The sequence below is a fragment of the Esox lucius genome, chromosome 6, assembly GCF_011004845.1.
Source record: "Esox lucius isolate fEsoLuc1 chromosome 6, fEsoLuc1.pri, whole genome shotgun sequence".
Taxonomy (NCBI): Eukaryota; Metazoa; Chordata; class Actinopteri; order Esociformes; family Esocidae; genus Esox; species Esox lucius.
The window spans coordinates 29,447,958-29,460,580 of NC_047574.1; the positions used below are offsets into that span (position 1 = coordinate 29,447,958).

General features: G+C 37.2%; 1 protein-coding gene across 4 annotated transcripts; it reads left to right on the top strand.

Moving 5' to 3' along the window:
* Positions 1-265: 265 nt before the first annotated feature.
* Positions 266-12,356, top strand: tial1 (TIA1 cytotoxic granule-associated RNA binding protein-like 1). Of its 4 annotated transcripts, XM_020047648.3 has the most exons (14): positions 266-479; positions 1,362-1,458; positions 2,383-2,532; positions 2,969-3,023; positions 3,112-3,199; positions 4,337-4,406; positions 5,232-5,307; positions 5,626-5,734; positions 5,822-5,917; positions 6,034-6,118; positions 6,486-6,609; positions 10,349-10,506; positions 10,941-10,979; positions 11,073-12,356. In XM_020047648.3, the coding sequence occupies exons 5-14, from the start codon at positions 3,163-3,165 to the stop codon at positions 11,185-11,187; spliced, it is 909 nt and encodes a 302-aa protein (XP_019903207.1). In that variant the 5' UTR covers positions 266-479; positions 1,362-1,458; positions 2,383-2,532; positions 2,969-3,023; positions 3,112-3,162; the 3' UTR covers positions 11,188-12,356. The 4 variants fall into 4 exon arrangements, with proteins under 4 accessions (XP_019903207.1, XP_010899816.1, XP_010899815.1 ...); XM_010901514.5 differs by lacking the exon at positions 4,337-4,406 and having other exon boundaries at positions 268-479; positions 2,434-2,532; XM_010901513.5 differs by lacking the exon at positions 4,337-4,406 and having other exon boundaries at positions 269-479.
* Positions 12,357-12,623: the final 267 nt, after the last annotated feature.

The following is a 12,623-nucleotide window of genomic DNA, read 5'->3' on the forward strand; positions in this document are numbered from 1 at the left end:
GTGTGTGTGTGTGTGTGTGTGTGTGATGATATCCGGCAGTTGATGAAGAGTCGCCTTAATTTATTGTATTTTCATAATAAAAGCCCAACTTATGGTTTACGTTTGACGGATGTTGACACAAAGGAGATTCCTATTTCCTCTATTGACTAGCCATTCTTTATTCATTGACACACGTCATTCAATTATCGGCTAAGGGAAGCTAACTCAAGATATGTTATTAATTTGTTTTTACCGCTGACTACTTTTTCTATGTCCCCTAGCAGAGGCTTCTTACGCATGCGCTTTAGTCTGCTTCCTGGCTCTCCGGTTTGCGCCATTTTCTTCCTCTTACAAAGTCTTAGCTAGCTAGCTAGCTTGGCTATCGTAGAAATAAACGGATTAGCCTATATTCTGTTTCAATTTAGCACACAAAACTAGATAGTAGATATTTATACAAATCCATTTATGAACATGGAAGACGAAAGCCACCCTAAAACCCTGTAAGTAGTCAAAACAACAGTCACGACGTTGTTACTGTACTTAGCTATCTAGCTAAGGTTAGCTTAGCTATCAGGCTATTAAGCCAATCATATAGTTAAATAGCAAATACTAAATCAAGGAACTCTTTGGTATAAATTGTTAACTGCCTATATTCATTTTATTGAAATGTTCCCGAAACGGCTGGGATATTGTTGTTGACTATTAATAAGTAGTTCCTTTCTTGTCAGCACTGTGCACATTCAGTGCTGCATACAGAGGTTGGTAATGACTAAATAGTGAAGTAGTTAGCTGACTACGTTTTCAGTTTAAACGAATTAAACTGCTAGTAGTAATAGTATCAAGACGAGTCAATACATTAAGTAGTTAGCTCGCCAGAGTTACTGTATTTTAGTTGGTCAATAAGGAATACTAAAACGTACATTTAAATTAATTGCAAGAAGATTGATTTGTTAATGACCATTACCTTTTGAAGCTAAGAACGCATTAAAACTAAACATTGTCAGAAGATTCAGAGAGGCTGTGCCATACTGTACCGAATTATGAACTATGGTGTTGAAACTATACAGTACACACCTTTTGTGAGGTGTGCTCTTGTACCTAAATAAGTTCCATAGCATGCACAAGATTCAAAAGGAGTGCCCCAAAAATTTAGAAATGGGGGAAAAAATTATGTCAACAAATGTCTTCATTGGACTGGAGAGGCACACCTCACAAAGATGACCTAAAGTGTATTTGTGTGCCTAAAAGAAAAAGCGCCTTTTAGTTTTACGAGGTATTCAATTAATTACATTAAACACAATCTAGACCTTTGGTGTAATGCCTGTCCTTTACTAATCGGTCATCAATTTCCCAATATCACTAATTTGCCAATTTCTTCCTAGGTATGTTGGTAACCTTTCCAGAGATGTAACAGAAATTTTGATTCTTCAGCTGTTCACTCAAATTGGGCCTTGCAAAAGTTGTAAAATGATAACTGAGGTAAGGTTTTTTTTTTCCTCTGAGGCTATTATTTTGATTATCTTGTTTAATTGTTATATAATAGGTCTACTAATTCAAGTCGGTACACAGGCTACTGCCGCCCTCAACCATTTTGACTGTAACAGCTGTGAGCTGTCATTGGCACATACGACTTTTTCAAATAACCTGGTTCCATTTTGCTGTACAATTTGAAACTGTTGTGTTGGTGAGTCATTATATCACATTAATCTAATTAGGTTTGTATCATGTTGATGAACACACCATTTCATTTGCATAATTGCTGTTACACAGAAGATCAATTATGTCATTTTTATTTTCTTCAAATATAAGATCTTGTAAGGACACTTGAATAATTTGGTGATATAAGCATGAAGCCCATTTAATAACAGGACAGGATGGCACCAGCAGTGGGTGGGACTTTCATTTCAAGAGTTTGTCAACATCTTCAGCTTAACTGGATAAGAGGCTATAGGCTGCACACAGGGTTTGGTGGCTTTTTTTCCCCTCCTGAATGACTTGTTCAGTCAGATTTTCATGGTTTATTCATTTATCTAAATGTGATCTTTTCTGCAAATGTTCTCTACCCTCTAGTAAACGTTTATTCCGAGTTCGGGTGGCACCAATAATAGCGACTGCGATCAAATCAGGGTTTTCAAATTCTGCTTTATATAAAACATTCATTAGGGGAGCCATTGGCACACCTGTCCAAAAGTGATAGGTTAGAGTTATTGAATACCAACATTTAAAAGATGATGGCAATTATTTGAATTGGCTAACCTCTCATTTACATATTGCAACACGATAGTGATCATGTATTTTAGTGCTCACTATTGCCCATGATTGAGTAACATGGCGTCTCTATCAGTACTTGAAATTGTATTTTTTTGGCAATAATATAAATACTATCCCAACTTTTCTTCTCAGCTACCCGATAGCAGGAGGATGAACTCTTCTGTCGGATTTTCTGTTTTGCAGCAATCAAGCAATGACCCATATTGCTTTGTGGAGTTCTTTGAACATAGAGATGCCGCAGCTGCCCTAGCAGCCATGAACGGGAGGAAGATCATGGGAAAGGTAGTTCTTAAACTCTGAAATTAAATACTTTGTATGCCTCGACTGTACCACAAAGCGGAAGAGTGGCTGGGAAGCCCACAGGCGATGCAAATTGGCCAGTCTAGCCCGGGTGGGGGCTGGGGGGTGGGCATCATTATCAGGAATGACCTAGTCTCAACTTGAAGTTTTTAGGTGAGTGAGCGTGCCTTCACGCGTTGACTAACATGATTTCCTGGTGCGAAGTATAGGGTGGACATGACTTGATCTTTGGTCCTGTGAAACCTGCTTGAGAGTTGTTACCCTGAGGCAAGGTCATAATTGCAATTTGAAAATGGGCGTGGAAAAAAAATCTGGATTAAATTCAAAAAGTTCAGGATGTATCCCCATTTGCAGTGGCTTTAATGGATATGGAATTAATGCCTTTGCTGCATTTGACTGTAAAATGTTACATTTTCAGGAAGTCAAAGTAAATTGGGCCACCACTCCAAGTAGCCAGAAGAAAGACACATCGAGTAAGTGTTTACTTTGACTTTTGTCTCTGTTTTATCACTGCAACTACAGTATATCAGAAAATAAGCCTTTTTGTCTTGGTCATTTTAGATCACTTCCATGTTTTTGTGGGTGATTTGAGCCCTGAGATCACCACTGAAGATGTCAAAGCTGCATTTGCACCTTTTGGAAAGATCTCGTAAGTGGCTTTGTGTTTCAAGCTTGTTGGTTTTACTACCTATGTTATGTCTTCTGACTTGACATCCTGTTGAAATTGTTTCAGACTGTTATTTTGTCCGCTAATTTAGTAACTAACCAGGAATGTGTTAAATTTCCAGAAAGTGAATAGATGTAGACCAAATACTGTATATAGGGCCTTATAAAATCTGCTCCATGGAAAGTGACATTCAACAATAATAATGTATTCAACTTAGTAGGTAATCAGTAACATGTATTGATTATTAATTTCCCCATGAGACATGAATGGGAAGCCCTGTGATTAGTCTACAAGAATGCCCGTCTATTGTTGTTAGCAATAGAGCTGATGACAAGTCATCTCATAGATAAAGGCGTTCCCAGAAACCTCCCATATAAATCATATTGATGTAATAACTATTATCAACAATTCAGTGGGTATTTGTTTTGCTGAGATTATCATCCATTTTGTCCTATAGAAGAAAAAGAATCCGCTTCTTGCATTATAATATATTTTAATTAAAGTGTGACTAATTCCAAAAATCTGTATTTTTTTCCAGACCTCAAAAGTTGTCTCCTGATCTGATTTAAGATTTGTTTGGGATTTGGAACATTCATTTTTGTTGTTTTCTATGAAATGTTTGAGATAGCGAACTTCAAAACACTGAAACACTTAACGTTTTAACTTTGAATTGGCTAACAATTAAAACCGTATCAGGCCAAAATTAAAATGGATATTACAGGGCCCTATATATACTTAAGATATATTTACTCTATTACTAATTGTTGTAATTAAATTGAAAGCATGTTACATCCAGTCTACATATATCACACATTGGAGATTAATGAAGTTGCTTTGATCATTTGCAAAGTCCAGATGAGGGAACAAGTGAAACATGCTCTTTTTAATTGTCACATATATATTGTCTGCACTCAATTTCAAAACAATATCCTTCACTACCGACATTGAATGGATCAGCTGTATTCTCCCTTATGCTTTGTGATAGATGTTGGAAATGGTCATTTGTTTGGAATATTATTCAGTATGGCAGTTCAGGCTTTGTGTGTAACTCTGAAAAGCTTTTAGCTTTTCTGGAGCTGTAAGTCTCAATTAAGTAATAGCGCTTTGGTTATTTTACAGAAATGCTCATAGGATTGGACAGGAGCTTGAAGTCTAACAGCAAGGAACTGTGCACACTGGAAACACAGATGTAGACTATTTTTTCTTATCTATTTATTAAATTATTTTCCATTTGTAATTTTTTTATTGTATTTACATGACAGTTTATTATAACTCCAATATATACATAAATAGCAAGGAACTGTGCACACTGGAAACACAGATGTAGACAATTTTCTTCTTATCCATTTAAATTATTTTCCATTTGTATTTTTTTTTTATTGTATTTACATGACAGTTTATAACAACTCCAATATATACATAAATACTTATGATCTGTTTAAAACTGTTGTTTAAATTTGGTTTGCTTAGTATTGTTTATAGTTTTATGCTCCTTTCCTAAAATTCTGAAAATGTCAATTTTTCAAAATTTGCAGCTCCTCAAACTCCATATTGGTGGTAAAGAATTGACCAGGAAAAATAAAGAAATCTGTTAACAGGCCATGTATGCCGTTTAATTCCTTTTTCTATTTCTATATATTGCTATTGGTAGGATGAACTTCAGCACATCTTAGGAATGCATGGTAATCCATAAGAAGTTTTGATTTTTGAGTTTAGAGGATTATTATTGGTGCACTATTTGACAGGGTAACAGAAAATGAATCTGGAGAAAGGACCAGTTAAAAATTTCAGCGTAGGTCGCATGTCTTTGTACTAGTTTGTTTGTTTTCAGTTACTGTTTTTTTATTTTTATTTGTATTACCAGTAATCAGCTAATTTTGAGTAGTTATGAGTATATTGGCATTCTATGATTGATTCGCAGGTGTGTGTGTGTGTGTGTGTGTGTGTGTTTTTTCTTTCCTTCATGTAGTACAGCTACACATTGGTCTGATACTACTGTCTTTTGTCCTTCCAGGGATGCGCGAGTTGTGAAGGACATGACGACAGGGAAATCTAAGGGGTATGGATTTGTGTCCTTCTATAACAAACTGGTAAGGCTCCAGTGCAGGAACACGAGATGAAGGTTATTTCCATTTATGTTTACTATTTTCTACTATTTTTCAGTAGATTCGATCTTTAGACAATTTGTAATTGTAACTTTAAATACACGGTAAATGCACATTTTGTGTTCACAGCTGAGTACAAGTTGTAGTTTTGATAGTAAGATCATTTATTTCTAATGAATGTCTATTCCTAATCCATCTAGTGAGGAAACTAGTTTTAAATGACAATGGCATCTAATTCATGGGAAATGTATAGAATCATTTCAAGCCTGGAGAGGAAACGATGTCTTCTGTTTAAATTGACAGGATGCAGAGAATTCCATTGTGCATATGGGAGGGCAGTGGTTAGGAGGACGGCAGATCAGGACAAACTGGGCAACCCGCAAGCCACCTGCCCCCAAAAATGTGCAAGATAGTAAGTTTAAGTGGCTACTGTGTTGATTTAATCAAGTTGAAATGGGAGTTATGAGTATGAATGCTGAACTGTATTCACTTACATCAGATGGCTCGAAGCAGCTGAGGTTTGAAGATGTAGTCAACCAATCCAGTCCCCAGAACTGTACTGTGTACTGTGGAGGAATCCAGTCAGGACTCTCAGGTAAGATCATTTCAATGTGAAACTCCTTAGAATAGTTATATGCTGCCAAAAAACAAAGTTGACTGGGTTGGCATCCAAGCTCGGTGACTGTTTCAACTCAACTTTTTCCTTTTCAGAGCACCTCATGCGACAGACATTCTCGCCCTTTGGGCAAATCATGGAAATTCGTGTTTTCCCAGAGAAAGGTTACTCTTTCATCAGGTAGCATTTTGTTCTCTGTACAACACCTTATATTGCCTCATTCTGCCTGGTGGTGGCAGTAGAGGTACATGACATGAATGATTTACTACATATTCTAGTAACACTAACCAAAATTCCCAATTTTTTGGTTAAGGTTTATTATACATTGGTAAACCAATTAAATGCCTATGAATCAAATAATGTTTTAATTAGTATGTATTATGCACACTTTGTTAATATGCTAATTTATTGAAGCAAATAAGAGGTGTATTTCCTTATTAATTGTACATAATTATGCATTACTTTCTTAGTTCACATCACTGTGTATCAACCAATACTACTATTTCCTTGTGTGAAATACACATGTAACTTTGGGTTCTTCCACCAGGTTCTCCTCCCATGAAAGCGCTGCCCATGCGATTGTTTCTGTAAATGGAACGTCCATCGAATGTCACATAGTGAAATGTTACTGGGGCAAAGAATCCCCCGACATGGCCAAAAACGTACCACAGGTAGGACCCAAGTATACTACATTTAATCTCTTCATTTGATTTACTTCAGTCTACAATATTACTTCAGTTTATACTTTTTGAAATCTCTATCTTTCTCCAGCCCACATTTTCTATTTTCTCTAGTCACCCTGAAAATATTATATTGCTATTAGTGCTGTAACAGTGTATATCCATACGGTAGGGAGCTTCTTTACGGTTTGCACTTGAATTTGAATGAATAATATATTACATTTTTTATTATTCAAAATAAATGGCTAACTACTGTAATAAATCTGATTGAGAAAATCACACACAAGGCAATTTTATGTAAAATTATAATACTTGTTGGAGTATTGGATTATTATATTACTTGTCCAACTGTTCTTTAGTGAGTCAAACTCAAGGAGTAACTGTTAGTTATACAATGTTGAGTGGTTGTTTTGATAAATCAACTAAAATCCTCCAGCTTTGTTTTAATTTCCAGTTTGGCACCATTTTGGCTTTCCAGTAGACTACAAGGGCTATGGACAGAGTTCTTGAAAAATATAAAGTTGTGCTCATAAGTTTGCATACCCTGGCAGAGATATTGAAATTTTGGCTGATCATGCAAAAAAACTATTTTATTTAAGGATTGGGATCATATGAAGCCATTTATTATCACATAGTTGTTTGGCTCCTTTTGAAATCATAATAACAGAAATCACCCAAATGGCCCTAATCAAAAGTTAACATACCCTTGAATGTTTGGCCTTGTTACACACACACACAGATGGAAATGGCGATTAAAGATGAATTTCCCACACCTGTTGCTTGCAATTAGTGTCTGTGTATAAATTGTCAATGAGTTTGTTAGCTCTCATGTGGATGAACTGAGCTGGCTAGATACTGTTTTGGGGAGCAGAAAATAATTGTCAAAAGACCTGCGTAACAAGGTAATGGAACATTATAAAGATGGAAAAGGATATAAAAAGATATCCAAAGCCTTGCAAATGCCAGTCAGTACTGTTCAATCACATATTAAGAAGTGGCAAATTTGGGGATCTCTTGATACCAAGCCAAGGTCAGGTAGACCAAGAAAGATTTCAACCAAAACTGCCAGAAGAATTGTTCGGGTACAAAGAAAAACCCACAGTTAACCTCTGGAGAAATAAAGGCTGTTCTGGAAAAAGCCTGTGTGGTTGTTTCAAGGAGCACAATACAACAATACTTGTACAAAAATGTGGTCCATGATCGAGTTGCCAGAAAGAAGCCTTTACTGCGCCACTGCTAGAAAAAAGCCCTATATGCTTTACAACACCTTTACACAACTCGCAGCATCTGGCACACTGTAATTAGGAGTGACGAGAACAACATAGAGCTTTATGGTCACAACCATAAGCACTATGTTTAGAGAGGGGTCAACAAGCCCTATAGTGAACAGAATACCATCCCCACTGTGAAGCATGGTGGTGGCTCAATTATGTTTTGGGGGTGTGTGAGCTCTAAAGGCTCAGGAACCTTGTGAAAATGGATGGCAAGATGAATGCAGCATGTTATCAGAAAATCTTCTGCACGAAAGCTGCGCATGGGACGCTCTTGGACTTTCCAGCACGACAATGACCCTGAGCCTAGTTGACCCTCCATTGGTCTCCTGAACCTTAATATCATCGAGCCACTTTGGGGAGATCTCAAACGTGTGGATCATGCAAGATGACCAAAGACTTTGCATGACCTGGAGGCATTTTGCCATGACGAATGGGCAGCTACAGTATACCACCTGCAAGAATTCAGGGCCTCATAGACAACAATTACAAAAGACTGCACGCTGTTATTGATGCTAAAGGCGGCAATACACTTTAGAACTAAGAGTATGCAGACTTTTGATCATTTCTTTCTTTGTTGCCATGTTTTGTTTTATGATTGTGCCATTCTGTTATGACCTGCAGTTGAATGTTAATCCCATAAGAAATAAAAGACAGGGTTTGCATGCTCACTCATTTTTTCTTAACAAATGGTACATGCAGCTCTGGAAAGAAATTAAGAGACCACTGCACCTTTTTCTTTCCTTTCCAAAAAATCGCTAATACAGAAAACATGTTGACAAATCTACACGCAGAGTTGGGGAGTAACGGATACATGTAATGGATTACAAAAAAACAGTAACTCTAATCCGTTACGTTACCAACAAAAATATTGTAATCGGATTACAGATACTTTTGAAAAAAGGTATGATTACTTTTGGATTAATTCAAATGAAAAAGAATAGTTGCCTAAATAATTGACACTTTGCATGTTTGATTTTTTTATGTAATGTTTTAAAAACATTGTTATTTGAACCAAAATAACAATCTCGCGCCTCAGTTGTTGGGTGGGATCATCATGTGCGCAAAACTGGACACGCATAACCAGGTTAGTGACCGAAGAAGCGCTAGTTATATCGGTAAAAACAGAGTGTATCTACGATAATATAAGCCTATCCATATAAAATGTGATTTAGTTATCCACTCGATGCATCTTTCTCAGAACAATGATAGGCGATAGGCCTACCTGGTGTTATATATTTTTCAAGTTGTCAAACGCACCGAACAACACAGCCAGGAAGAGTTTCGAAGATTAGGCAATTATTTGTTCGATAGCTGTAACATGGTGCTACCTTCGAGATAAAACATAAGGAATTTATCACAACATTTGAGGAGGAAATGTGTTGGGAAGCACTTTGCCAAAGGATGATGATTTGCATTTGACGCAGCCACCTCAACTCTGTCCATACAGGTAGGCTGTGATCCTGCTTTTGCTTTGCATCTCATGAAATTGCGGTTATCATTGGCTGCTGACCGCATTGAATTTAAGCTGAGTGCTGGTGTATACTCAGTTTATTTGCGTTTTGAAAATCCATTGCTTGTGGCCCTAACAATCACAGGTTACGTTCACGGGGGTAAAATGTATTTTATGCGGATGTTCACGATTGCAAATGTGTATTTGCGTGCCTGTGGCTTTTGAAATGTTTTGACAACGTTTGTGGTTGTTTTTGGCCAGCTAGTGTACTTAAGTGTATGCAAATTTAGTTTTTGGCCAGCAATGTAAACTCTAACATTGATTGATCCTGCTAAATGTGTTACATTTGTTATAGGCTATTCCTATTTGTTGCCTCTTAATATTGAAGTAATCTAAAAGTAATTCAAAGTTATCGGATTGCGTTACTGAATTTGTGTAATCAAAAAGTTTTGTTACAGATTACAAATGTTGACTTGTAACTGTAACGGATTACATTTAAAAAGTAACCTACCCAACCCTGTCTACACGGAAATCATCCCAGTATAGATATCCCTGGAGCAACAACACAAGAACACAAATAAACAACAAGACAACAAGTCTCCCCAATGTATTCAATCAGCCCTGAGCATCAGTCTGATCTGGCAAAAAATATTACGAGCAATGGGTGTGTAGCAGCAGATGTGCCTGTACTCTGTGGTTTAGGGTTTCAGCACTTTCTAAGGGGCTCGAGTCACGTTAAAAATGTTTGTCATTATTTCAGCAAAATGTTTGTCCCTATTTCAGCAAACCGTTAGTACCCACTCTGTATGATAATGTTGGGTCATGTTTTATTTTAGATTGTGCTCCCAGAAACTGATTTTCTGTAGCTTGTGACAACATGGTTTTTACTCTGCATCAAAACAGTACCAAACAGCGACCTTCAAACTGCAACACATCATAGCGTGGATTAGGCATACCATTGCAGCCCTAATGGCTATCTGTTATGTTTGCTTTTGTCTTTAAACAGGTGGAGTTTGGTCAGGGCCAGTGGGGACAATGGAACCAGATGTATGGAAACCCACAGACCCAGCAGTATGGACAACAGTACATGGCAAACGGATGGCAAGTGCCCTCTTATGGAATGTCTTACGGACAGTCGTGGAATCAGCAAGGATTTGGTGTAGAGTAAGTAGGAATAAATGTATTCCATTTACTGTGAAATGCCCTTAAATTATTTTTTCAATATTTTTTTTCCAAGCTCTTCAATTTGCAGCACTCCTTTAATGCAGAGTGCTGTTCTATTCATCTTCAATTATAGTTGACTGAGAAAATGTCATCAAGTATTCTGGTGTGAATATTACACCAAATCACTGATTGCAAAAAAAAAGTCACATTGCTTTTTATCAGACTGTTTTTGCTTTCAGACCTTTTTTATTTTAATACAGGTATATTTTCTCTTTTAACACAGCCAACATTAGAAAGCTCTTGCAACTAGCACCCTGCAACGTTTCTCAAAAAACTGCACATTTTCTTGTTGCAAGCGTAAACCCACGTCCAGCGTCGTTCTAATTTGGTTTGACTCCGGAGCGGGACACTAAACTATGACATCTTGTTTTTAGGGACACCATTCTGGCCGCGGCAACGCAGAACATTTCAAGGTGACAAAAACCGCCCTTAGTGCTACACAGCCCGAAGCCTTCGCTTGCCAAACCTGGAGCCGTGACCCCTTTTGTTTCTCCTCTCTCCTGCAGGCAGTCACAGTCCCCAGCCTGGGTGGGAGGGTTTGGGTCTCCGGCGCCGCCCCAGCCTGGTCCTGTGATGTCAAACCAGGGAAACTTCAACATGGCTGGCTACCAAACACAGTGAGCAGGCTCTCACCTATGCGCCATCACCAACACAGCTGGAAAATATTGGACTTTTAAATTAGGATGAACGTAAAGAAATTTGCATCGTAATTCTCTGGAGAGAGTGTGTGTTTTGTTAAATGGAGAAGATCAAGAACAATAGCTTACCTCGATATGAGGACCCAAATGCTATTTATAGCCAGGTAGTGCAGGGGGGAATGTTTTTTTGGGGCAATGTTGTGTATAAATAAAATGTCAACAATAAGTTAAAAATAAATGACGTGGACTGAATTTTGAAGCTTTTATATAGGGGATAACTCTGTAAAGATTTTTGTTTTAATTTACCACTTAGACTACTTTAAGTCAGACCTTAAAGGACATTTAAATACCATTGTTTGTCACAGGACATTGCACAGGTTGATAGAAAAACAGTTGTACATTTCTAGAACATAATGCTCTTTAAAGCTTGTTCATACCCATCGACACCCTGATCATGCGTTTTCTAATTAAATCACTTTTTGAATCTTTGACCGAGTAAACACGATTTCAGTCTCCTGCTTGAAGTTTAGTATTTTGGCCCAACAACGCAAGCACTTTTGGGGTTGGCATGTTTGCTGTAAATTTTCCAAATCATACAGATTAGAGTGGCATTGTGTATATTTACATTTCATTTGCTTTCTTCATTCTCTTAATTTTTGACATTGTACTAGCTGAATTTCTGGACAGTTACTGGTATGCTATTGTTTTCTTATACCTGTAAATGTCACTTTAATGGAAAAACATGTATATAACCCCCCCCCCAACTTGATTTGAAATAAGGGTTTGTAAGCATGTACTCTTTAGTAACACAGGAGCTCCACAAATGTGATGCTGTATATAATGTAGATGTTTGTGCTATTCAGGGCTGACATTGAATCTATTCAGTATATTTTACAAAGAAGCCTTAATTTAAATGTCAGTTACTGCACCATGTATTATTCTACTCACTGAAGCCCTGTTAGAAAGCTGAACTCTAGATTTTAGAAATGATGTTTTTACCATTTAAAGTTGTGCCATTTTCAGCTACTGGCAGGAGACAAGTAATGACCCGTTTCCTGGAGACTTTTTGAGGGTGAATTGCACGTTTTTTGAAAATGTATTATCTTGGTTGCTCTAAGTATTGAATGGCAGACTTGTTTTAATGACAAAGTTCAGTAATTGACAACATTCCCTTTTTATTATAAGGGAAGGGTCTCAATAAAAATAATTATTGGAAGAAAACAAGCTTGTCCTAAAGAAATTTCATTTTTAACACTTCTCTGATTAAATATTACATGTGTTATTCTGCATACCATAAATAAATGCAAGATTTAATTAAAGCTGCAAGCAGTATTGAGTGTTTTCGCATTCAGCGACTATTGACCTTACTGCACCACTTGTGTGCTGAGATTTATCCACCATTTTCTTTTCTGTCTGTCA